The sequence below is a fragment of the Astatotilapia calliptera genome, chromosome 20 (assembly GCF_964374335.1).
Source record: "Astatotilapia calliptera chromosome 20, fAstCal68.1, whole genome shotgun sequence".
Lineage (NCBI taxonomy): Eukaryota > Metazoa > Chordata > Actinopteri > Cichliformes > Cichlidae > Astatotilapia > Astatotilapia calliptera.
In genome coordinates, this window is record NC_137441.1 from 34,577,796 (window position 1) to 34,604,821 (window position 27,026).

The following is a 27,026-nucleotide window of genomic DNA, read 5'->3' on the forward strand; positions in this document are numbered from 1 at the left end:
ATTGAATAATACAATAATATATTGCTTACATAGGAAACACAGGTCATAATGAACGAAACAAGTGGCTTATTAGTACTTATATAAATTATGTTAGTAGATTGTTTTTCAGTGAATGATGCAAAAGTATGTGTGGGTTGATTATAGAGATCCGGAATATGTTGTTAAATTTGTTATGACCCCTCCCACCCCTTCTTACTATGCTAAACATGGGTGTCTCAGCCAAGGTACAACTAAGGGAAGAAACTTTCTTATATAGTAGAAGATTTCCACAAGATTTTTCTTCCTCACATTCATCTGCAATTAGTCCAGTAGTGTAGTTGGGCAGTGCTATGGGGTGGCTGGAGGACAGACTCACAACTTTAATTTCAGTTTGTCTCAATTTTGTTTGATTGATGTCAAAATGGGAAACTGCATCTTGTTTGTTGCATAGATAGCTAGAATGCTACTTCTGCCCTCTGTTGGTGGTTTTGTGAATAGCTGATGAAAAGTCACATGGCACACACAAACGTTAATGAAATGTTTTTTTTTATTCACCTCCTCCTTCTCATGTGCTATTGACAAAAGATGCACCCATTACACATCATCATCAGACACTGTTGGATATCATTTATCTTGCAGACTTGTCAGAAACGATGAGAAACGTTGACATCATCATTAGGCCAAACAGTTTTTTTCCTCTGTATTGGAGGTGGGTACAGCATAACGTTTAGTATAAATAATAGTAGTGCAATTATACTCCATCTTAACTGAGGAGATATTTTGATAGTCTCAGCTAGTGTCTCGTTGATGCTAAACTTTGTATTGCATACAGAATTTAGGCAAGTGAAACGCAATAGGAAATGATAATTGTAAAAAATTGTGCTTTGGAAAACCAAAGAAGTATAATTGACTTTTGTATAAATTTCTTGCAATAAAAATTAAGCAACAGGAGAAGCTGAGTAGATTTTATCGAAAGAAGGTACTGTGCTCTCTGTGTTTCATCAAGTAGAAGTTATGTATCTCAAACCCGGCCCTTCAGAAATGAATCATGGTGTTAGTGGAAGCAACCTTAATAGTGGTCCTATATAAGCTGTGCACCATTCTTTAAAAAAGGAAAGAAAGAGGATATTACATATAAACACATGCTTTCTGAGGCGCTGATTATAGAATTGTGTACTGGTTAAAACCTGTCAGCTTTTGCTGTTATTGTGCAATCTGCTAATAATAATAATAGTATCTGCATATTTAATATACAGTATTTACATTTAAGCCTTTATAATGCATATGTAAGTGGTTACATAGGTCGCGCAGATTTAGTCTGAAGAGTGAACGGCTCATGTGACGCTGATCTGAAAAAGCCCTTCTGATGAAACAGGAATACAATATATCATGCACATATATTCGATTATTTATATGTATGATATGTTAGCAGAATTCTGTTGCTTTAAATGACACAAGCAGTTGCATTAATGCGATTATTGAAGTGCTTACTGAGACGCATTCATTTTTGTGAGCAATGCAAGACATGAAATGGATGCAGAAAAGAGAACACTGGTGGTTGTACGCACATGAAATCTGACATGTTTTTGATTAAAGTCTATGCATATATATAATGTATATCCTGCTATGTGGGCAGAGAATAAGTAATAATGGTTATAAGACCTGGTACTAATGTAAATACATCACCAGAGGTCACCCTCATGTCCAGTGATAATAAAATACTTTCCCAGGCTTGTTAGGAAGTAAACCTTTACAATCAGTTCATGTGCTCAGAGATCTTGTTCCTGTAGAGGAGATGAAGTCTTCTCAGTGGTGTAGTGTAGTGAGTGTCCACAGCTTCTTATTCATAGAGCAACTTAATGCTGACGCTATATTGACAGAGAGTAACAGCAAAATATTGGACGTAAATAAATAAATGACCATGTTCCTGGCTGCGTAGCTTACGGTGATGCGCTTATTGTAATTTAGAGCTACAATCACCAAGCACCACGTTCAGAAGACACACTGAGGTAATATTTAACTGTTAATTGTCTACAGATGTTGTTGGAAATCATTAATCTTTCTCATTTCTAATATTTCCATTATTATTATTATTATTATCATTATTGTTATTATTATTATTATCATTATTGTTATTATTGGCTCATTGGTTCCAAAGTTTTACTTTCAAACCATCTTAATGAACATTTTGAAGTTAGTCCTAAGTCAGGAGCAGTTGTGGAATAGCTCATGTTAAACATGGGTTATCTGTGATCAATTATTTCTGGGAGGATAAAACAATTTTACAAACTATTTTTTCTTTGGGGTAGGAAAATCATGTAAATACAGTCAAACTTTGTAAAGTGTAAGCATTTAGGATATTTAGATGTGATAACAGACCTTTTCGGGTTTTGCCTCCAATCATCTGCAAACCACAGTTATTATAAGTAATCCTTCCTAAGCCAGTGGACCAGCGTTTATACATTCATAGCTGTGACAAAGATGCATATAGACCGTCTGTGCATGTCTGTGCTTGTTATACATGTGTTCAGCATCACTGTTGTGTACAGATATGCAATCAGTGACACTGAGAGTGAGCTTACGAATTATAAACAGTAGTAACGACAGTTACAGTAAAAAGGTCAATAGAAAGAATAACATAAAACAGGAGCTGCAAGTAAGGGAAAGTAAGAGTCCTCTAACATAAGTGACAACATGATGCCTCTGACATTGCATTTGTGCTGTAGAGAAAACATTTGGTTAAACATTTGGAATGACAACTCATCGAGAGCTGCAGAGATGGAAGACATACAAAGCTGATTTTCTGTCACCCTCTTTAAGTGGCGTGTATCAGACACAGACCCCCTGGAACCCTGTGTTGGGAGGGTGTATAGGTTTTACACTGGTAGCTTTGCTATGCTACAGGACTGTAGGCTAACTTCCTCTGAACTTTACAGGTGTGTGATGTAGCTACAGTGAGAGGTGAATCTGCCTGTGTGAGCAAACGTAGGCTGGCGCACCTTTGTCAGGTGGGAGACGTGACTTCAAATGTAAAAGCGGGGAGTGAGGTACAGGTTTAAGGTCACGGTGAGAGAAAAATATGAGAAAGGGGGCAGATAGTGAGTTGTAACTTCACTGCTACACTGTTTTTCTGAAATACCAGTGCACGTGGAGCTGTAGAAATTGGCCCTGAGTTGTCGCGTGGTAGTGGGAGCAGGGAGCTTTTGCCGAGGGGGCAGCAGTAAGGTGGAGGCTCCTTCTTCTGTTGCAGCATTAATCAAATCATTCTCCTCCTTCTTCTTGTTTTCCTGTTTTTTGTGTCTTCTCTCCTTCCAGCTCACCAGCCTCCTGCTCCTTCTCTCTCACCATACTCTGCTTTTCCTCTTTTCTTTGGCCCAGGTGTGGCTGGAGAAGGTGGTGGCCAGGTTTGGAGAGACGAGGACTGCTGCTGCCCCCTGGTGGTGCCCTGGTCCCTGTGCGCTACGACTGTCTGACCCCAGCTGACAGCACAAGCTGCTCCTGCAGAGGTCGAAGGGGCAAATTTCAAGAGACGGTAACGATAGCAGATCCAGAAAAGTAAGTTTCATCTCACCTACATCTGAAGTAGTGCTCATTCTATCAACTCTTGAGTCTCAGAAAACTAGAGTGGACACAGGAAGCAAAGGATATGTGATTAATAATGCATCCGAAAGTAGTAAATCAAGCACCACCTGAGGAGTTTCTTTTTCCTCTTACCTGTTGGCTGGAGTTAGCAGAAGGTGGAGTTATCACACTTTGGTCCAGTAAGGGATTCACTGGGGCAGAACAGGGGAGGTGCGTAGCACGCCAATAAATTTCCAGGTACTCTGCAAGGTGGTCACATGCATCTTCCAGCTGATTCTCATCCAGGATGACATCAAACATCTCCTGTTGATTCAGAAAATGATAAGAGAAAACTTATACAAAGTCCTTCAATGAAAACTTTTTAAACTTTTAAAATATCATTTAATTACATAACGTGACATACAGGTGGACACTGAGCGAGCTTGTCCCCCGCCATCATCTGGACATTGAGGTGTTTGCTTTGTGATTTCCCTCGAGATTTAATCAACCTCTGAAGAACCTGCCAGATGATTCAGACACACACACAAAAAATGAACGAGCATGGTTTTAATTTAATATCATACAATTAATTTATCCGTTTTAACCGCATTAGACACACCCCTTACAGACAGAAATTGTTTAAATAACGCTCATGCGTACGTTCAGTAAGAAAGATCTGTAATCACTCATCTGCCTGCTTTCCTGTCTCCATGTCTACCTCTTTTCCGTGCTGTCCGTCTCAATATTGACATCTTTACTCGAGTCCAATCATCTTCTCACCTGCCTTATTTGAGCCAATCAGCCTCCACTCTGTGTGGTTTAAATCTACGCTCTCTTTCATTCTCCCTTTCAGACTCTCATTTGTGCAACCCACTTCCTCCCCATCTCCCACTCAGAGTCACTCAGTGCTCTAAATCCTATCACTGCTGGGATTCTGTTCTGCCATTATGAGTCATCAAAGTCTCAATTCCTCTTCAATTCTTCCAAATGATTTCTCCTCATTGATTTGCCTCTTTTGAGCTCCTTCAAACAAATGTTAATCTGTACGGGGAGTGTACTATTTTAAAACCTTCCGAGTTGAACTTTCTAATTCTGTTATCATTTATCCATCCAATCATTTATCCATCCATCTTCTTCCTCTCATCCTATTCAGGTTTACAGGGAGGCTGGAGCCTATCTTAGCTACTATTGGGCGAGAGACAGGGTATAGTTCACCAGCCTGTCACAGGGCCAACACAGAGAGAGAACCATTCACACATAGGAGTCATTTACAATAACCAGTTAACCTAACTCTTAATTGCATGGACTGCTTTGGACTGCTGGAGGATGCTGGAGTACCTGGAGAGAACCATGTAACCACGTACATCATTTACCATCTAAAACAAGGCATTTTGTGTACGATCCCTCAGATGCTGGGAACCAGCAAATATTTAAATAATTAAAATAGTGCCACAGAGGTTTAATTAACCACTAGTTTGCTCAGAATCCAGAATATGACCAGAAAGGCAGCTTTGAGGATTGTACTCTACTTTAGGTGATGAGACTTTGACGTAGACAATGATGGGAGCCAGAGAGGTTTTGAGGAGTTGTGCTGGGTGATTGATGGTGTCTGCATCCAGGACGACCAGCTGAAGAGACTTGGCCAGCTCGAAGATCCTCTCTATTTCACTCTGGACCTCAGCTGTGAATGGCAGAGAGTTGCATAAGCCACTTTTAACAGAGCTGCATCACTTATTTAAGTTTTCCTGTCATTGAAGACAGAAGGGCATCTATTTTTAGCATCCATCTGTCCATCTTTATTGAGCAAAAAAAGATCAAAGACAAGTTTTAAAAAAAAAAATTCTAAATCTCACCCAGACTTGAGCGTGTGTTGGATCTCTCCATTATGGCTTTCTTGTTCAGCACTGAGCGCTTTGCCAATGACAGATCAGCGGTCACCCGGGTAATAGTGATCCTAAACAAGAAGCATCTTATCACACCACATCCACAACTGTTCCATTTCAAAGGAGGAGACGAGCTCGTGCTCCTTCTCGCTTGCAACTAAAAATAAATCATCGTCATCGTGTGTGCTTTCGAGCACGAAACGTGCAATGCAGAAACACACAAGCAGCTCGGCAGTTCAGACATAGCGTTACTGTACGCTGCTCTGCATCTGCAGAGAGTGACACAGACAGCCGTTACCCACCTGCCATCAAATCGGTGCTTTAGGAAGTCAAACAAAGCTTTCTGCATCATGTCTGTTACCTAGGAAACAGAAACAAGGAAGATAAGTGAGGGACGTTGTGAGAGAGAAAGGGCTGTGAAATATGCATTCACTCATGCACACGTCTTGCTCTTTAGTATTTCTTGCATGTTTCACTGATTTTAGTGACACCTGACTTTAAGTGTCTGCACTAAATGAGGATTAATACAGCTGTCACACACTATAATGAAGCTGTAAACAGCTGGAAGGACAGTGATGGGATTTTTTAGCTTTAAGACCAATCAGTTATAGCTTTGTAAAGAGACAGAAGAGTCAGCACAGATAAAAATGAGCAGCATTACAGTCCTTCTTTGTTCAGTGTTAAATCACTTGGATGTCTGAGTGGCACAATGATGTTTGTGCACTGCCAGGATGAAGTGAAGCAGTCTATTTTCAAACAGTCCTGAAAAATGAATGGCCTTTGGAGTAGAGGATGAAGCTTCCACACTGAAACAGAGAGATGGGGAAAGAAGGCAAAGGAGTGGAAAGGAGGAGAGACAGTGCTGAAGAACCCTGATGAGTCGCCGAAAATAATTTGTACACAAGAGACAGAGCACAGAGAAAGAGAATGTGAGGGAATGAGAGAAAGAGGCAGCCTGGCATTCACCACTGGAGCATCCCCAAAGCACATTACCAGAGCAACGCATAAATATTTCAACACACACACACACACACACACACACACACACACACACACACACACACACACACAAAACAAACAGCTTGGCTCATAGCCTGCACCGCCACAGAGGAAAGAGCAAGGCAGGGAGAAAATGTTGAAGCACATGCCTCACATATTCATCCACCGAGTCATCGAAATTGATGCATTCTGACATTATATCGTTTTGACTGCAGTGGGTTTTCATATGTCTCATCTGTGATGTGTGCATGTGTGTGTGTGCGTGTGTGTGTGCGTGTCTGTTCAGTATGGGAGTATAACACATGGTGTGGCTAATGCAAAGGGGCATACATGCAGTTCTGTAGCTCTCAGATGGATCTAAGATGCCTACTGTGTGCCCTTTAATTTCATCAGGGTGGGACTGCGGCTTAGTAAAAGCGTTCATGGGATAATGGAAGCCAAACACCCCAGTTTTACTGGATCAGAAAATCCACACCTGATTAAACTCATGCTAGAAAGGGAATCCAGAAGAGAAAAAGAGCAGAAACTAGCTGGAAATAAATCAAACATCTAAATACGTTTAACATATAGTTACAGTAAATATTATTGCTTAATTTCCTGCTTAATTTCCTAATTTTTATTCTTTGTTAATAAAAGCAAAGTGAATGAAAGGCTTCACATAATGGCTAATTCCCAGTTAGATTACTGCAACATTAAGTAATGCCTCAGAATAGCTTATTTGTCTTTTTCTGGAAAAGCGATATGGTACATTGCAGCTCTGTGGGCTGCACTTAGGCACACTGGTACTTTCAGCTAACTGCTTGTGTCAGCATGCTAATGTGCTCATAATAACAATGCGAGTTTACTAATTATACACATTTTACAGCAGAGGCTACTGTGGGACATCATAATGTTTGCAGCAAAAAAGTGAGATTTTGACCTGCCAATGACTCATCATGAGCAGCATGAATCTCAAATTTCATAAATGTTCACACTAGAGACAAAGTTAAAGGATGGCCAAACTATTGCTGAAATTTGTCGTTTTTGCTTTGCATCAATTTGTCAGATAGCTATTGCAATATTTTCTGACTGGACCAAAATTCAGCTGTGATCAAATGTGTTGTCCATAATAAAAATACATAAAAAACTATCTCTAAAAATACATTTAATATTTAAATCAAATTAATTTACATGCATCAAAACACAAGATTAAACAGAACCAGGCCCAAATAACTGAAGAACAGTACTGATGGCTGACTCACCTCGTAGCCTTTCAACGAAGGACCCACCAGGACCACCGGCCGCATTGAAGGGACCACATCATATGGGGGAACATGTTCAGTCTGCACAGGCAACAAGCAGACAGTGTGGAAGTCATGAAAATTAAGATATGTGGAAGTTACAGTAATACACGATCACAGAGATAGATTTTAAAGTTATAAAAATTTAATAAAAACATTTAAATTAAATAATCGGAGCAGAGTGATACACAGATGAATACCCCAACATACCTGTTTCTGCTTCTGTTTGGCTTTGAAAACAAACAGAATGAACATTGAGCAAAGAGGCGAAAAGCTAAGTGGGTTCTTGCAATTAGTGATGAGCAGGGGCGTGTCCAGTGTTTGTGAAAGTGGAGTGGAGGGGCTTATGATTCCACTTAGCAAAATTGCAAGTTACTAACTGGGCTAACAAGAGTAAAACATTTTTAAACTATAAAGACTAAACAGAAATGAGTAACCCCACTCTGGAAATAAACTGAAAATAATAAAACAATTTAAAAAAAAAAGAACAATAACAATCTGGGCTTTTTTTTTTTGCATTCACTCGAGTTTTTCTTCACAAGTGCACCGTTTTGTTAACTGTGTGTTATTCAGGAAGCTCTGATCCAAATTCAGCAGTGATCAAATAACTTTTGAACTTCAGTTTGATTTAAAGTAAAACTCTATAGTAAAAAGATTTTTGTAAACACGTGTTTTCCCTGAAGGTAACATTTTTGCCCAGAAATAGTCCCTGTACGCAAATCTGACTCGGTAGCAGCTTGAAGGCCTGACAGACAGACATGACAGCAGGACTCCTTCAGTCTCTCTCACCTGCAGATGGAGGGGTGGACCTCCAGCCTCCGGATGACGCGTTCCCTCCTTTCCTGTGGAGCAACATAATGCAAAGCTTCATTATGCGTGGATCCCCTAAGGAGGCAATTTAGAAAGAAGGACCTCCAAACCACAGCAACATATGAGCAGAAGTAATAAAATAACTTTACAAAGAGTGTGCTGCAGAGGAAGCTGCTAAAATTAGGACAACAGCGTCAGAAAAACAGAGAGGTCTCTCAGAGCTGCGTAATCTCTGACCTAGCTGCTGCTTTCTGCTCTTGCTTTATCCTCATGGCCTCAAGTTTGACTGGACTGGGGATGAAAGTGATGTCTGCCCCTTCCTTCACCAGCCGACCAATCCACCAGTCATTGTTGTATTTCTGTGTAACAGTGAAAGACACCTCTCATGATGCAAGATGCGTTAACATTAATCAGAGTAAATATTTATTGTTACTTTATTTGTAAACCATGTACAAATGCAGAATTGTAATGGCTCTCACCTCTTTTATGTGCAGAAAGTCTTTGGTTTCAAAGTTAATTGCAGCACCTTGGACTGGACAATCTTCATCAAGGGCCCCACAGTAACTCACATTGGTTCTCACTGCAAATGCTACTGATTTAGCCTGTGGACGACAAAACCCCCCCCCAAAACAAATAAGATCTATGGCAATATATCGAATGACCTTTTCTTTAATATTCAGCAAAATTTGAATCTGAAGATTAGTTTTAGTTCTGTAGACCCTTACACACATAAAGACTAAAGTGGTCGACTGGAACGCAAGCCTTCAGCATGACTCAGGACTTTATTGCTGTACCTGTGGAGGTAGAGGTGATTTTAAAGCCAATAATTGACCTTTGACCTTGAGGCTCTCACCTTGGCTCTCTCCAGCTGCAGCTGAGCCTGGCGCTCGGCTTCACGCCGAGACGCCTCCTGGTCCTCCTCCAGGGACAGGTCGGAATCAGAGGGTCGACTAGTGTAGGAATCGGCTGAACCCTGAGTGAACGAGGAAAGGAAGGAAAGTCTTAAAGCAGGTGGAGAAGACATAAATCAGCCCAATAAAGTACCTGGAAGCAGCTGTTCAGAATTCCTCACGGCATAGAAAACACAGACTTAGCTCATATGTTGCGGATTCAGCTACAGATAGATCATCATCTACGCATTGACCTCCGTACTTCCCTTTTCTTTCCTTACTATTCACCTGTTTCTGCACCTGGGTTTCTTCTTCTGCAGCTTTCCAAAGCATGTCACCCAGGGGAATATGAACACGAGTTCTGCAACACTAACAAGCAACACGACCTTGCTGTCTATTTATTCACTCAGACTGGCACACCATACATTGGCAAAAGTCCAATTTTCAACCAAGCATTTTGATAACACATGCTGCAATATCCAGACTTATATCCAATGTCTGGATATGATTTATAATGAAACAAAAACAACAACAACAACATAGGACTATTACCACTGGTACTGCTTTACAATTTAAAATCATACTGACAGTACTGTATAAAGTCTTGAATACAACACAGCTTTTTCAACACAGAAATAGAAACCAGGAGAATAAACCAGCTGTACTCCACAGAACCATCCAAGGTATACGCTCAGAGGCAGGGGAACAATATGAGAACCACACCAGCAAACCTGGAGATGGAGCAATACTGGAAGAGCATATGGGAGAAGGACGCAACCCACAATGTCAATGCTCAGTAGCTATTGGATCTAAAGTGGCAGCACAAATGAACAGACTGCTAATGGATGAAACACACCCAGAATTGTTAACTGAAAGCCAGACAGTCCTGATCTCCAAGGACCCCCAGAAGGGAGCGGTCCCATCCAACTACCAGCCAATAAGCTGCCTTAGTACCACTTGAAAGCTCCTGTCAGGCATCATAGTGGCTAAGATGAACAGGCACGTGGGTCAATACATGAGCAGGGACACAGAAATGAATTGGCAGGAATAACAGAGGAACGAAACGCAAGCTCTTGGTAGATAAAGCAGTCGCCCAAGACTGCAAGACCAGACTGACCAACCTGTGCAGTGCCCGGATTGATTACAAGAAAGCCTGTGACTCGAAGCCCCGCACATGGATCCTGGAATGCCTAGAATTGTACAAGATCAACAGGACCTGTAGAGCCTTCATCAGGAACTCAATGGGGATGTGCCAACAACACTAGATGCCAATTTCAAGCCCATAGCACAAGTCACCATCAAGTGTGGGACCTATTAAGGAGATGCTATGTCCCCACAGCTGTTCTGCATAGGCCTGAACCCCCTCAGTGAGATCATCAACAAAACTGGCTGCGGATACGACTATGGAACGGAGAAATCGTCAGCCACCTCCTGTACATGGATGACATCAAGCTGTATGACAAGAGTGAACGAGACATCGATTCACTGATCCACACTACCAGGATATACAGCAATGACATCGGAATGTCGTTCAGGCTGGAGAAGTGTAGTCGGATGGTAACAAAGAGAGGGAAGGTAGTCAGAACTGAGGGGATCAAGCTACCAGAAGGAAATATTGCAGACACTGAGGACAGCTACAAGTATCTGGGCATCCCACAGGCATCCCACACGAAGAGGCTGCTAAGAAAGCTGCAACCACTAAGTATCTGCAGAGGGTCAGGCAAGTCCTGAGAATCAGCTGAACGGTAGAACAAAATCTGGGTTATCAACACCTACGCCCTGCCTGTGATCAGGTACCCTGCTGCTGTTATAATAAGGAGGAAATAGAAGCCAGTGACATCAAGACGAGAAAGCTCCTAAACATGCATGGAGGGTTTTACCCCAAGTCCAGCACCCTGAGACTGTATGCTAAGCGGAACGAAGGAGGCCGGGGACTGGTGAGTGTCAGTACCACAGTTCAGGATAAGGCAGCAAACATCCACAAATACATCAGGAAGATGTGCTCAGTGAATATCTCAGGGAGCAGAAATGCACCAAAGAGGAGCAAGAGGAGGAACCATCATGGAAGGACAGGCCCCTGCACGGTATGTACCACCAGCAGATAAAGGAAGTGACTGACATCCAGAAGTCCTACCAGTGGCTGGACAAAGCTGGACTGAAAGATAGCACAGAAGCACTAATCATGGCAGAGATGGGCAGTAACGCGTTACTTGTAACGCGTTACTGTAATCTGATTACTTTTTTCAAGTAACGAGTAAAGTAAGGGATTACTATTGCAAAATTGGTAATTAGATTACCGTTACTTTCCCGTAGGAACGCTGCGTTACTGCGTTACTAAAACCGTGATTTTTTTGCAAGAATGTCTCATGACAGTGACGTAAGCGATAGAGGTGGGAATCACCATACATCCCACGATACAATATTATCACAATACTTAACGCACGATACGATAGTATTGCAATTTTATTTATTTATTTATTATTATTATTATTATTTATTTATGAAAACTATGCAGCCCATTCAGCAACAGAAGAATTTGAAAGTAAATTAAAACAAAATATAATTTTACATTAAATAAAAAAGTTTTAAACTTAATTAAAATAAAACATGTCTTAAATTAAAATAAGTAAACTGTCATGTTTATTGCTGCCAAAAAAAAGTTAAACACATTTGGACAGTGAAGGAATGTCAGGATTCTTGCTCAGAAAAAGGATCAACATGCTCTGAAGTCAGAGCACACAAACCTTTTTTGTAACAAAATATCGATTTCTGCTGTCCCTGTATCGATACATTATTAGCAAACAAAATATCACGATACTACACAGTATCGATTTTTCCCCCACCCCTAGTAAGCGAGTGCGCCGTTGGTGACAACAGCTGTGTGCAGATCAACAATGGATCCTATATCGATTGTGGGAGAGAGTATGAGCGTGCAGCGTTTAAAGCGTGGAAGTACTGACCTTACTTTGAGTTTGATTCCATAAAAAGTGACAAAAACATTAGCGTCCGTTGTGCGTGGGAAGAAAACTTTTTACAGCGAAAAAAAACCCTAAACTTCCAAGCAAGCACCGAGTGCGCAACGACGTAATGGGAAACTCACAGAGAAACTCGCGGATTCTTCAACTGACCGCTGCGGCACACCTGCACCAGGGTAAACCTCCGCCTACGCCACTCCTGCTTTACAGGTGAAAATAGAGCAACAGGACCGCTGAGTCTTTGACTTTATTTATTTTCTGCTGTGTTTTACTTGCATCTATTTGAAAGAGTGAGTGTAAACACAAAAAATATTTTATTTTATGTGCTGGAATGTGCAGAAAATAGGTTTAAATGTTAAACTAATTTATTCAAGTCAGAGAATGTTGCATATAATTACATTTTTGCTTGATGCATAAAGTTAAAAGATTAAAACTGATAAAACAAGTTAAAAAAAAGAGACATTTCCATTTGATTACATTTTGTATGATGGATTATGCAGAAAAAGTAGAATTGGGCTGAAAGATCTATCGCTTTATCACCTATTCAGGTTGTAAATCGTGTTTTTAAAAAGTAACTAAGTAATTAATTACTTTTGAAAATAAGTAATCAGTAAAGTAACGGGATTACTTTTGGGGGGAAGTAATCAGTAATTAGTTACTGATTACTTTTTTCAAGTAACTTGACCAACACTGATGGCAGCACAGGAACAAGCTCTGAGCACAAGATCCAGAGGCTGGGGTCTATCACACCAGGCTGTGTAAAGATGCCTCCTGAGACAATCCAGCACATAACAGCAGGATGTAAGATGCTAGCAGGCAGGGCATACATGGAACACCATAACCAAGTGGCCGACATAGTGTACAGAAACATATGCGCCGAATATGGCCTGGAAGTCCCTAGGTCAAAATGGGAGACGCCCACTAGGGTTGTTGTTACGTCCCTCTGCAGCTTTTAATCGTCTCAGTGTTTTCAGCTGGTGCTAATTGGCCACACCTAGTCAGGTGTGGATAAAAGCATACCTGAGGCAAGCTTTCCGGCAGTGCACTAGTCTTTGCCTTGGTGGCACCAGCCATTTTAGCCAACCTGGTTTTCCATTTTAGGATGAAACCTCTTCTCACCCACACTCTGTTATTCATCTCCTTTTTTTTATGTTGCGGCTTTTGAGCCGGGTCGTAACATAAGTGGGGGCTCGTCCGGGATATTTGGACATTTTAGTGGAGACTGAATGTCAGGTTGTTTTGCTTTTAAGTGGGTGAGTGATGGTGGTCACTGTAATTGTGCAAACTCCCTTTAGTTAGTGTGTTTCAGCTGGGTGGCTGTGCTGCCCTTCCATCGAAGCACTTGTTTGTTGTTTTGCTTTATTGTTTTAGTTTATTGTGTTTGGTGGCTATCCTGGGTGGGGGTACGCTTCAGAGTTTGGTAGGAGACTATATCTCTGGTCTGCTGCCTGCTCTCGAGTTCGCGTTTAAAGTTGCCTCGAGCCTGGTACACCACTGAAGACTAGGGTAGGAAAAGTAAGGGTTTTGTTGTTTTTTAGTGTTTTAGGCTGGGAGTTGCACATAGTAAATCAGTGGCACCAAACTTGGTAGGAGGTTTGAGACCATTCATGATTATGGTCTGTAGCTGAGGCAGGTAGGCTGTTTTTAAGTTGGCATTGTGTGCACACCCTGTGTGTGCATATGTCAGTGTGGATGGATGCTAATGAGATCCTTGTGAGGTGAGTGTTTTGTGCTGTGACCTTTAGTGTTGTGGGGAATATGGCTATTTTGTTGGATCACTTGTGAGTGTTGTTGGCCAGGTGATGGCAATAACACTGTGGGGTGCTGAGCCACCCTTGATGTGATCATTGTGTGGCCATAGCTCTCCATTTTGTGGTTGGTCACTAGTACGCTTGATTTACTGAACTTTTTGGAATAAAGTAACTTGTTGTGGTATAGGGCCACTTGTATGTGACTGTTTGTGTGGTGGAGACAACAGATCACTTGGTTGTGATTATTTGTTGCTACTTTTGGTTTTGTGTTGTAGCAGATCAGGTAATCATTTTGGGTTTGACTGTTGTGCTCCTTTGTGTTGGTCACATGTTACTTTTTGTCTGTTCAGTGTGGCAACTTCAAATCCTCATGCCCATCCATGCTTAGAGATGCCAACTATAACGTGAACACTGTGCTTCTGTTAGCTTTAACTTTTATTCCAGGTTTGTGGGTCAAGGAACTGAAGGCTTCAGAGGGGCTTTTAATAAATTTAAGGGTCCTAGAGGAACCCTTTTAAGGGAGGAGGTGTTACGTCCCTCTGCAGCTTTTAATCGTCTCAGTGTTTTCAGCTGGTGCTAATTGGCCACACCTAGTCAGGTGTGGATAAAAGCATACCTGAGGCAAGCTTTCCGGCAGTGCACTAGTCTTTGCCTTGGTGGCACCAGCCATTTTAGCCAACCTGGTTTTCCATTTTAGGATGAAACTTCTTCTCACCCACACTCTGTTATTCATCTCCTTTTTTTTTTTTTTTTATGTTGCGGCTTTTGAGCCGGGTCGTAACATAAGTGTTTTTTTTTTTTGTTTTTTTTTGTGGGTCAACACAAATTATTTTATTAAAACACATATGTGGTGAAGGCTCTGCAAAACATCAGGCTCCATCTCCCGCCTGACAATAGGTGGGGTGTAATATTTATACAACGTTTTGAGGACTGTCAATAGAAGTCATTCTGAATCACCACCTGCTGTCAGTCACAGCTTGCTTTGGGTGTTTCTACCACACACACTCCACAGATGTGTGGACAACTGCAAACAGGGTCAGCGTGCCAGAAAGCACAATGAAGTTTTGATTCTGGGTAGAGGCGTGGTTCTGATGACATTCCTGCACTGTCCTGGTTTCTCTCGAGCCATGCTGCTGCTAACTGTGCCTCTGAATGCAGTTGCTGAAGTCAACCAGCAGCCAGCGCTGGATCTCACCAGCCTCAGCCTGCTGCTGCTCACTCTGTCTCTGGGTCACTGGTTTGTGAATCAGCTGTGGGCATTCTTCCAGATCAGAAAAAAGCTGACCAGTCCACTGCTAATCAGCTCGTGCACACTCAGAAAAATAAAGGTGCCAACTGGAACCAAAAGTGGTTCTTTAGACTGATGCCATAGAAGAACCTTTTTTGGTGCCACAAAGAACCTTTCAAACAATGGTTCTTTGAAGAACCATTTCTTTCAGTGGTTCATTGAAGAACCTTTAAAGGTGCCCCACAGAACCATCAAGAAATGGTTCTTTGGGGCACCTTTAATGGTTTTTCAAAGAACCTTTTTATTTTATTTTTTATTCAATGGTGCACCATTGTGGAACCGCAGAAGCAGCCTTGCAACTCTTATATCTTATATCACCATCAGAGGGACGTAACAGTTGTGGAGAATGGCCGAGCTAAGATCCTGTGGGACTTCCAGACACAGACGGACAAAATGGTGGTGGCTAACCAACAAGCAGTGGAAGACAGCCATAGTGATAGACGTAGCAATACCAAATGACATCAACATCAGGAAGAAGAAACACGAGAATCTAGAGAAGTACCAAGGGCTCAGAGAAGAGCTTGAGAAGATGTGGAGGGTGAAGGTAACAGTGGTCCTACTGGTAATCGGAGCAATTTGTGCAGTGACCCCCCCCCCCCCCCCCAAACTAGGCAAGTGGCTCCAGCAGATCCCAAGAACAACATCTGAGATCTCTGTTCAGAAGAGCGCAGTCCTAGCAAACTGCAAACGGCAACTGTACAGGACCCTCAAGCTTCCAAGCCTCTAGTAGAGGACCCAAGCTTGAAGGATAGATCGCAGGGGAGATAGGGGAATTTTTATGTATTTTAAAAAGTGCTTAAATGTCAGTCAATCATTTCTCAAGAACATCAATTCTTGAAATGCCACAGTTTAATCATTAAAAATGAATTAGTAAATCCGGCACAGACAGATACAGATGTAAATAAAACTCAGAATGCTCACTCCATAAACTCCACACTCATCCTTTCACTCCAAGCCTGCTCTTCCCTGGTGGCTGCAGTCCCAGCTGGATGTAAGGCTGGAAGACTCCTCACATACCAAACAGGAGTATCCACATAAGACACCTAAATATAGCTCCAGAACAACGTCATCCTTCATTTACCTTTTGTCTCCCACCTGCCTCATCCCTCTTTCCACCTCTGTCCCCCCTCACCCAGCCCAGAAAAAAACAAACAGAAAAATATTTTAGCTGAATCCAGCACAGAGTTTTGTGGATATCATTTGAATATCAAAGCCTGCCAGAAGCAGAACAGAATCTGAAGCGTCTGCCAGCGCAAGAAACAAAACCTAATTAAAGTCCATAAAGTTCTACAGATAGAACAGGAGGATATTTATTCTAAAGTTCAGACAGAGTCTCATTAGCACACAGTGCACACACACACACACACACACACACACACACACTAGCTGTACTGTTGTTGTCTAATTTAACTGCTTTGATTTGCTGAAGAAGGGCTCCACAACAGTCATTTTCTCTTTGTCACTGTCCAGATCTTTCCATAGACATAATATCAGCTGTCTGCTGTCCAGGCATTTTCTTTTGTGTCACACAAACCTTGTAAAAATATACATGGCAGAAGTTGAGAATCTCACATTAAACCTATCTTTTAATAGTATGGGGAGCCTCTGGGGTGTTTTTGCTTCTGTCTTTCTAACTACTTCTCATTCTCTTTCTTCCTCAGTGCCTTCCAACTATTCATACGTACCCAATTAGTATGTAGAGAATCGTCTACACAGCCTCAAAGGCAAGTGTGATACATCCCATGATGCAGTGCCAATAAAAGCCAGTCACAGAAGAATTTCACAGACTTTTGCCTCTATTGCAATTCTGTCAGTGAAGAAATAAGAAAGCTGGAACTTTGGAAATAAGCTTTTGCCAGCCATTATGGGAACAGATGCTGATATGCATGTACCAATTCCAACTCATCAGTATGGGTAAGCATATTAAAGGGCATGAGTAAAAAAAAAAAAAACCTTTACATTTTAAGCTTTAGTGTCAATGTGACAGCATAATGGCTTTGTTGCTTCAAAGCTGGATGCTAGTTTAATGTCCAGTGTACAGACTTACACCTGGATTTCAGTCCTTCTGCTCCTAATACTCTAGATAGGTTAAATGCAGATAATGAATCTTGATCCTAATTTTTAAATAAACTGTTAAGTGATCTAATGTATGACACAGCCATGGTTGTAATCCCTCATATTTATGCATCCTTCAATCCATATTTCTAACAAACCAAACAAGATCAGAAAAAAAAATCATGAATATATTTCACTACTTATTCCAGTCTCTGACAAACTCTGTCTCACTGTAAAAAAAAATAAAAAAAATAAATCCTTGTTCTGATTGCACAAAAATAGGACCAAGAGTGGAATCTAACACAATCACAGACACACCGGTCAGTCTCAGTGTTGAAACAGCTTTACTGTACCGTGCAAACTCACACCTCACTCTGTTTGACTGACCGGACCCTTAAAAAGACAGACCTGCTCACAGTGCAGCTGACAGTTATGGCCAAAGAGGGTGTCGAGAGAAATCCCCCAGATGTTACGGACTGGAACGTGTGATAATGACACAGCAGCAGTTGTAGATTCCTGCCAGCAGAGGGAAGCATGCACATGACAAAACAAGTTTCCTTGCTCATGAACCAGCTGTTAGAGCCATGGTTTGCTCTTTTTATACTTAGCCATCATGCCTGAAGTAGATGAACAATATTATGGCAATCTGTGCAAAATAAGATACATATTTATGCAGATGTATAAATACACATTATTCCATTAATTGTTCAGTACATATCAAAGTACTGTTATGTCTTTTATTCCAGAAATTATACCTCAGTCTTTTATTCATTTGAATTCCACAGTGAAGTGTTGAAGCTGCTGCTGCATTTTTACAATAATGTCATGAAACATTATTGTAGACAACAGGGAAAACAGACCCACAAATGGGTCTGGGGTATACTATTTATTGGTATGGATGACCTTATAAACAGACAAGCCATAAATAAATGGGTCATGAGTCATATTATTCATCAGACAGGCCACCCACTGAACTACTAGTTAAAAGCACCGCTGCAAAGTAATGGAGTTGAGATAGCCTGTGTGTTTTCAGTTCAGTGTGTGTGAAGAAGGAAAGAGGGAGGGAGGGACGAGCGGACAAGTAGGGGCTATGCTGGAAAAGTGAATGAAGTGAACAGACTTCTGCTGAGAAAAGAGTGAGAGGGTTGGGGAGAAGAAGAAGAGGGAAAAAAGCAGAATGAAGACGCCTCTGAGCAGAGCGATGGAGGACTCGTAGATGAAGAGGCTGGAATCGCATGCAGAGTGGTTAAATAAGGGGGAGGGTTAACAGCGTACCTTGTTGCAGATGAGTCCTGTAGCGCTCGAGTCGGAGGCAGACATGATGCTCCTGCCAGCACTTTCTTCCCCCCATTGCAATGAAAAAGCGTAACCCTCCTCCCCTCAGCCCGTGGTAACAGTGGGGAGAGAGGGAGGTGCGCGATGCCTAAGTGCTTCACAACCACTGCTGCGCTGCCTCAACAGTCATTTCCTATACAAAATTGATGCCCTGACTGCAGCACTGTTGTGTACACGCCCGCATGCTGGTATTGTATAGTTTCTTGCTTTAGCTGCAAGTCAGACTTCATGTAATAAATTTAAAGGAAAAAAAAAGATCTTTTCTCTGCTCAGCTTTGCTCTCCCTTGGGTTGCCCTTCTCTGCCACAAATCTCATGCAGCCCTCTCCAGCATCATATTCACAACCCTTTCAGGTTTTTCCATACCTCCCTCTTATGTAAGTTCAGGTATTAAGAGATCCTGAAAAAGATACACATATATCTATATAAAATCAACAACTACATTGCTGGACTGGTGTTTACTCTCACTGTGCAGTGTATAATTTTTTACTGGGCGCAGGGAGAACTTCTAAAAATAAAGCAGAACAAAGGATAAGCTTGTAAGCCTCGATAAGTAAAAATAACAATGGCTGAGCAAAGGAAAGCTTAAAAATAGTCTCTGATTGTCATTCCTCTGCCAATTGGTATCTTTCCTTATTGCACAGGAAAAGCAAAATGAATAACACTCAGAAATGCAGAGGATGTAAAGCCGTTGATGAAAGAGAGACGAACATGTGGATGCAGAAACAGGAAGAGAAGGCGAGATGGGGCGAGTAGGGTAGGGCTTGCCTGCTTGCCCTGCCCTGCACCATCCTCCTGACAGGAAGGTGATGCATGAGTCTACAAAACAGAATTGCATCGGTGAGTCAGCAAGCAGCCATCTAGAGTCCATCAGATGTCTTAATAAGCCAGAAAGAGACGTCTCCGTTGCAGAAGAAAGTCTCGTTCCTGGCGAGCCAGGCCTGGATGCCTGCTCTATACGTTGCCCCAGGCACTGAAGACCCTGATTTGGGGTCCATTGTGCTGGCAGCATGCATGCTCTCTCACCCTCACTGAACTTTCGCTGCTTAAGAATGAAGAAAGTGCACTCTGCCAAGGCTTTTAGGAAAAAAATGCCCTGGGGCTATATTTCTGTGTGGCTTTTTACAAGCAGGGAAGCACATACCATATTAACACACACACACGCACACACATAGAGACACACACATTATTAAAGTTATTGCAATAACTCTCCGATCCCTCAGCAGAGAAGATATGGTAGCTATATTTCCATCATTAGGGCTGTGGGTAAAACAGCCTCTGAGTAATGGCACCATACAATCATAAAGGGAGAGAGAGTTAGAAGGAATGAAAAAGAGGGCTAGAAACAAGCAAAGGCTAATATGAACTACATCGCAACAGAAAGAGAACTTAAACATGCGAGTTTTCAATACATTTTTAATGTCAAATCATTAGTCTGCTTTGCTACTGTTGATTCTTAGAGCTCTATATTTTCAAGCGAAATGGGTGGAGGTAGATTAAGAGAAAAAGATGACATGAAATTGTGGGAGAAATGAAAAAATACAGAGATTTTTGAAGGAAACAGGCAGAGAAGAACACAGTCAGACTAGAACAGGAAGACAAGATTAAGAGAATATGTCTCTTTTTTTGTTATTAATTTGCTGTTCAGGTGCTCTAAATATAGCTCTCCTCTCCTCACACTCCTCCCAACAGTGACTGGGCCTGGCAGCGGTGGGGAGATAGCCGAGGGCTGTTTAAGTTAAAGTTCAGTGAGTTTTGATGAATTCCTTAAAGAAAGAGTAAAGCAGATTTGAGAATGGCTCAGCTACATTCACTGAAGCCAGACAGACAATCTGAATATGAATGAGCCAATATGGGAAACAAGAGCAGGGATCTGTATAACTGTGCATGTACATGTGCGCTGTCTCTGCAGTAAAGGTGGGTTTATCTATATTGTATCTATTTTTAATATTGTGGTGCAGTTGTACCTTATAATAGCAATTTTGTTCAGATTTTACACAAGCCAATGAAGACAAAAAATGAAATTCATTTAGAGAAAGACAGAAATTCAAAGTGTACATTTTTAAGTAATTTTATATTTGTATATATGGTTTGTTTATCTTGAAGCAGGTGTCAAAAAATATAATAATATGGTTTTGGTAGCGAAATTCTTTGAGGGCGTAGTGTGACGCTCCACACATTTCGCCTGACAAGTAAAAGATCCTCTGTTAAGTCCTGGAAGGAGACACAAATCCTTTGGATCCCTTTTATCAGGAAGGGCACTCAGTGTAAAAGTCTGCGTAATCAAATATGCGGAGCTACCTGCTGTGGTGATCCCATTGTGAATAAAGAAGCACTGAAAGTAGTTTTATCAGTGGCCTCCAAGTATCCAAGTACTGAATCCAAAAAAGGCAAAAAAACAAAACCCATAGTTAAATATTAGATTTTAAACCAGCTCAGTTTTTGAGCACAAGCAGATCTTTATTTGATACTCTCGCACGCCGTTACTTTCTATGATTATCTGTCTCTCTTTTTTCCAACCATACTCTTGTTCTGTAAACAATGTGAGAAGCCCTGTGCCATCTGGGCTTTAAAAAAACAGCTCCAGATCTTAACGACAAATATGGAGATTAACATGCTGGAACTCTGCAGTCAACCGCTCATCTTTCTGGCCTTGTAACTCATGAAAAGGCACCTTACTTTCTGTGAGAAGTGTTAGCTGAGGCAGCAGTACAGGGAAAGGTGGATCATTCAGAGCCAGAGAGAAATGCAACCAGAGTAGGGCAGAGTGGATCAATATGAGAGGCACACAGATTGATACTCCATACTGTCCTTTGCAGCTCCACCCTCCTCCTGCTCTAATGTTACCCCAGAATACTTTATCCCAGTCTTTAATGAGCCTCTGGAAAACCCTGCAGCCTATGAGGACACACTGATAAACAGCTGTTCTCTCAACACCAACTCCACTCTTTAAGGAGACCTAAGGAGTGAATACACCTTGCATTTGTCAGCTGCACAGATAAGTGCTGCGAATACAACACTGACGATGTAAATATGTGACTAGTTATGGATGGGTTGTCAGTGACGCTGGCATACAGTAGAAGAAGACGCAACGAGCGTAGCCAGGAATATCTTTCATCCATGCTGACAACTTGGCCTTGCCGGCTACACTGTGCATCGTTAGACTTTCATCCCCCCGGGGATCCCTCAACCTGACTTCACCAAACTGCTTCAAAGCGCAGAGAGGCTGGAGCTAACCCACATAAAGCTGTGTACCGACGGTGCAGTGCAGAATTAAACAGAACTGCATCCTTCATTAAGTCAGATGTGTTTGTTAAAAGATGACCTGATTTAGGCTTTAGATTTGAGTTGGGCCTAATTGGTGTGCCTTGTTTAGTGCACCGAGCTAACTGGGGGGGATTTCAGACTTATCAATATGTAATGGTGGCCTACATACTCACGCAATCCAGCTTTACATTGAAAAAAAGTGTTTTCGCTCACGTTTAAGTCTCAAAACTATTCAGTGACTACACGGTGTAGGCGAGGAAAGATGTCAGTTAATAAAAGCGAATTAGATAGATACAGATGGATTTTCTAGATTAAACCAGTCCTATGGATACATGAAAGCACATTGTAGGCTATTGTCTTTTCTTTTATCAAGATAACAATGAGAACACCGGTGCACAGATTCTGGAGAGGACCTCAAAGAAGCTGGAACTGGAACCTTTGTGGTCCTCTCAACATTGCTGGTTCATCAAATTTAATCAAGGCTTTGCACACTGATGCACCAGCACACACACACACACACACACACACACACACACAAAGCACTTGGCTCCTCGCGGGACAGGCTTTTAGTGCTCTGTCTCATGCAGTATTTAATTGACCCCACACAGGAAGCCTAGCGGTCCCAAATGCACTCCTTCCCCCCACCAGCAGAGAAAGAAACGCTTGCGAGCATGCCCACAGCTTCCCACCATTGCTCCTCTTTCACACAACTGCACTAAATGCCATTTTCTGCTTTAGTGCAACATTTCCAGTGAAATGTGAGTGCTGAGGGTGAGGAATCTGGATATCCATCAGATCTGTTCACAGCGGTCAAATGGAGATCAAAATTCAGTCTTCCCCCACTTTAACAACTGCAAACAACTCCACTCTTCAAACTTTCAATCAAAATTTAATGAGGAAAGATTTTTCCATTCTCTTCAAAGTCAGCCAAAATCTTTTATCATCTGAAAATCAGACCTGCTGTGAGGTCTGAGCAATTTGAGGCAAGGAATTTTGATGTAGAAGAGATAGCGCCATACTTACTCAGATAGAGGTAGGAGAGCAACACTCCCCGTCTCTCTTGCTTGCTCTCTCTGTGCTAGGCAGTCATGGTGTGCTCTCTCTCTTGTGTAACACTGAAGTGTACTGTAGCGTGCTTGTAAGCAGACTATCCCTCTCTCTTTCTTTACAGCCCCCCTCCTCTCCTATTCTCCACCACTCAGTACACAACCCTTCTCTACGTCAGTGAGGCTCTCTATGCTCCACATAGCATCCTCTCTCCTCCTCCTTAGTCTACCCTTCATCTCTACCTTGCCTGTCCGATGGGACTTTGTACCAAAAGCGCATGCTGGGTTCTTTCAGAACTCCACCATGATGCTTAAGGTGACAATGTGATGCAGCATCGGGTGGCACTGAGCCTTAAAGCAACAACCAAGGTAAACATGACTGGGATCCCTAGACACTTCAGAAGCACTCGAAGGGAAAAGCTGGAGTCATATTTAATTATACCATATCTGATTTTCTTGTAATTTTCACAAGTTTTTAACAAAAATACCATTGCCAGAATTATTTGGGCAAACCAATTTACGCTTGTACATAGTCGATGAGCAAGTAATTCCAAAATTAAGTGTTGTTGTGAAGTTCTTCCAAGATATCTGGTGATCACTGCCAAATTTGTATCAGTAGAGTTGTGATGAAAACTGATGACATAAATATGTACCATGTGTTGTAACTACATTCTTCTGTACGTTTTCTTATCTGCTTATCCAGCTATCCCACCTATCACAGGGCACAAGTGGGATACACCCCAAGCAGACATCTTTAAAATCACATATTAGCCCAACAAGCAGAACCTTCTTGCAGGGCTAACTGTATAGAGCACAGAGACAAAACCTCCAAGGGGGAAAAAAATCAAGCATTTCTACAGTCCTGTCACATTTTTCAGCCGCTCTGGATTTCAACATCTCAAAAGCTAAAAGTTTAAAGAAGGGAGAAAGTCTGATGGTGATGAGAGGGATATGGGGGGCGATGTTCGACACGTGGAGGCGTCCCCGGTGTAGCCTGTGGTTCGCAGAGTGTGTTTTGCAGACGTCATGGATGGCTGTACTCTGACAGCTGCTCGGCTGGTGAGTGTGTGTGTTTTATGGGATGTGGGAGGTCTGCACAAACCAGGTTCATTCATTTGTGCTCACCACACCTTGCACCTTGCATCTATGTAAAAAAGCAGCAGATATGTCAAAGCCAAGTAGTCTCACACATGAAGGAGGACCATGGTTGGCTAGACAATCTCCAACAAGACTGAGATTCATAATTCATAGGCTAGGTTGCAGAAAATAGTGAAACTGGAGGAGGAAAAAAAACAGAAGAGGGACACAGAGGAGGCATCCATTTTCATTCTGTGAATAAAAATATGAATGAATGAATGAATGAATGAATGAATGTTTGGAAGTTAAACAAAGGGAGAAAAGGAGGAGAGAAAGAGAGGAGCTTTAGGAGCTGCACCCAAGCATTGAGTGCAGATGTCTGTCAGTCTGTCCCATATGAAGCGCCTCTGTGGGCAGAGCTGCTGCTGGTGCATTATGGATGAGGAGCTATTTTAAGGCACTGGGGATGCTGCATTTTGATTTTTGAGTGGAGGGAAGATGACTCCTTGCTGCCAAATCCTTTCATGAGGTTTATACAGTACTTGATGGGTTCAGACAAGCAGGTACAGAATGTGTTCCAGCACACCAAGAGGAGGGAGGAGGTAAACAGACTGGAATGTTATTGAAGTGAGCGAGAGTGTCACCACGCAGTGTTTCACACAGACAGTGTACTTCTTGCAGTGGCGAGCTGCGCACATGTACCTTACATAATCTCCGGTGAGGCTGTTCAATGAGAAGTTAACAAGCAGTGCACTGAGAAGTTGGTTCAAAGTGGTTCAGATATAATCACGAAAAAAAGTTTAAAAAAAAGAAAGAAAGAAGAGGGATTTCAGAAGTTTACTGTGATACCACAGATGTGCATGCAGCTACAGTTTGTTTTTTGTAACCTCTAGTACTTCACTCTCAAATGAACATTTGAAAGGGCCTTATTCCAAATAAAAGTTTTCTCTATAGAAGGGAAAAGGTAATAGTTAAATATGTATAAAAATGACTCCCCCCCCCCCCCCCCATTTTATTCATTGAAAAACGCTGTAAGCTGCTTTTTTTTTTTTTTTCAAATAGAAAAAAACAGAATCAATATCTAAGATCTGATTTTGCATTGAGTGCTGAACATTTTGCATAGCAAATGTAGTTTTTGGGATTAGTGCCAAAAAGTCCTCAGCATGATGACAGAGAGACTTTTGGCACTTCATCGTACTGCAGAGGGACTGAGCGGACCTCCAGTAGTTTGCTTCCAGACACACAATGAAGCAGATGATGGACCTTTCCCAGCCAGCTGGCTGACAGTATGGTCAAAATTATGTATCCTGACTTTTCAGTCACCTTTAAGTCCAGACCCCTTGGGTGAGATTTCCTAATATTGTTTGGTGAATCATCTCACTATAGCTGCAGGTATATATTGATCTGTCTTTGTGAAATGCAACCTCCAGGAGAAGAAGAGCTTTCAGAGCACCATGGTAACTTTGATTAAATTAGGCATAAAACATCACAAAATGAAACAACCTAAATAAGTGCAGATTGCTGCAGATGCAACATTATTACATTGATAATTTAGCAGAAATCTGATTTTTGTGTTTTCTATAAAGCACCTAAAGCAGATTAGATTATCAACAGAGAATCATTTCACTCGTATCTATTAACATTGTGACTAATTCAGGCTTTGCAATATTATCTGTAGAAGTAACTTCGCCTGTGTTTCTCTCCCTCAACATGAAACACGTTACTTAGTAAATAAAATACTGATAGCCATCATATTCGGCCTTAGCGTTGTCACTCTGATTTAGGCACTGCATTACATCACATCCTCTGATGAATGACTGGAGTCCTCTCACATTATAAACAAGCATGAAGAATCTAAAGGAGGCAAAGACACAGCCACACAGTTTAACTGATCGTTAATTACCACACTCATTCACAAATGCATGACACCGGTTATGATCTAAATTGCTTTTGTTTTTCCTGCAGTATTAAAACAGTTATTACCTCATTTTCCATAAAGTGGGACTATAAACACACACGCAGTTCATCTGTTGCGCCAGCTGACCAGTTTTGTTGTTTTGGGTGAAATGACTATCACGAACATTTCAAAGCTCATCTGTCCCTAATTCCAGCTGGCAGACAGTGCCATGCACGTCAAAGCTTTTCCACTCCAAACGGAAGATTCCCAGCGTGGTCAGCGTGTCTAATTTAATTATCAGCATCCCAGAAAGGACCTGCTACTACTACCTTCGCCCCCCTTACAGGTCTGCATGGTACTGTAAATGCACTGCACGCAGGTTGGTTTCAAACTCCTTCCAGCACAAAAAACAGTCCAAATTTTCCTCAGTTACCTCGACAACATAAAGGTAAAGAAAAGAAGAGGGAAAAACTGAAAGCCTACCTCGTTCAGCAGAAAGACGCTCGAATTGGTCAGGGACATCCGCAGATAACAGCAGTCTCGGTCACCACAGCCCAACTTGGGTGAAAAAGCCACAAGGCATCAAGTAAAGGCAGAGCACCGCGCCTCGTCGAAACATTTCCACAGCCCGAGAAAACTCAGCTGTAATAACGCTTCATTTGGATGCGATGCTCCCACGGCATCTGCGCTGTAAAATCTCTAGTTTCTGGATTCACGGCATGATCAATGACTGTACACAAAGCCACGCGCACGGACACACGGCTGGATAGATTACAGCTTTCGTAATAAATTATGCAAGACCTGCACTTTTCGCACAGCCCGGTCCCCTTGGATTTCTGCGCCTTCATGTTGGATTTCTATTTTGGAATTTCTGAATATATGACGAACATTTTTTTTAGTAATTCTCATAAATTCATCCAATAATGTTTCTATC

The 27,026-nt window shown here is 41.8% G+C and overlaps 1 protein-coding gene across 3 annotated transcripts; it reads right to left on the minus strand.

The window, feature by feature from the left end:
- Nucleotides 1-508: 508 nt before the first annotated feature.
- On the minus strand, nt 509-26,817 carry cacnb3b (calcium channel, voltage-dependent, beta 3b). Of its 3 annotated transcripts, none has more exons than XM_026154188.2 (14): nt 26,576-26,817; nt 9,366-9,485; nt 8,992-9,114; nt 8,750-8,871; nt 8,492-8,544; nt 7,913-7,932; nt 7,664-7,744; nt 5,726-5,784; nt 5,394-5,494; nt 5,070-5,221; nt 3,965-4,060; nt 3,694-3,864; nt 3,551-3,598; nt 509-3,477 (listed from the first exon to the last, which is right to left on the minus strand). In XM_026154188.2, the coding sequence occupies exons 1-13, from the start codon at nt 26,612-26,614 to the stop codon at nt 3,569-3,571; spliced, it is 1,167 nt and encodes a 388-aa protein (XP_026009973.1). In that variant the 5' UTR covers nt 26,615-26,817; the 3' UTR covers nt 509-3,477; nt 3,551-3,568. The 3 variants fall into 3 exon arrangements, with proteins under 3 accessions (XP_026009973.1, XP_026009972.1, XP_026009971.1); XM_026154187.2 differs by lacking the exon at nt 26,576-26,817 and adding an exon at nt 18,747-18,885 and having other exon boundaries at nt 3,555-3,598; XM_026154186.2 differs by lacking the exon at nt 26,576-26,817 and adding an exon at nt 18,747-18,882.
- Between the last annotated feature and the right edge of the window lie 209 nt (nt 26,818-27,026).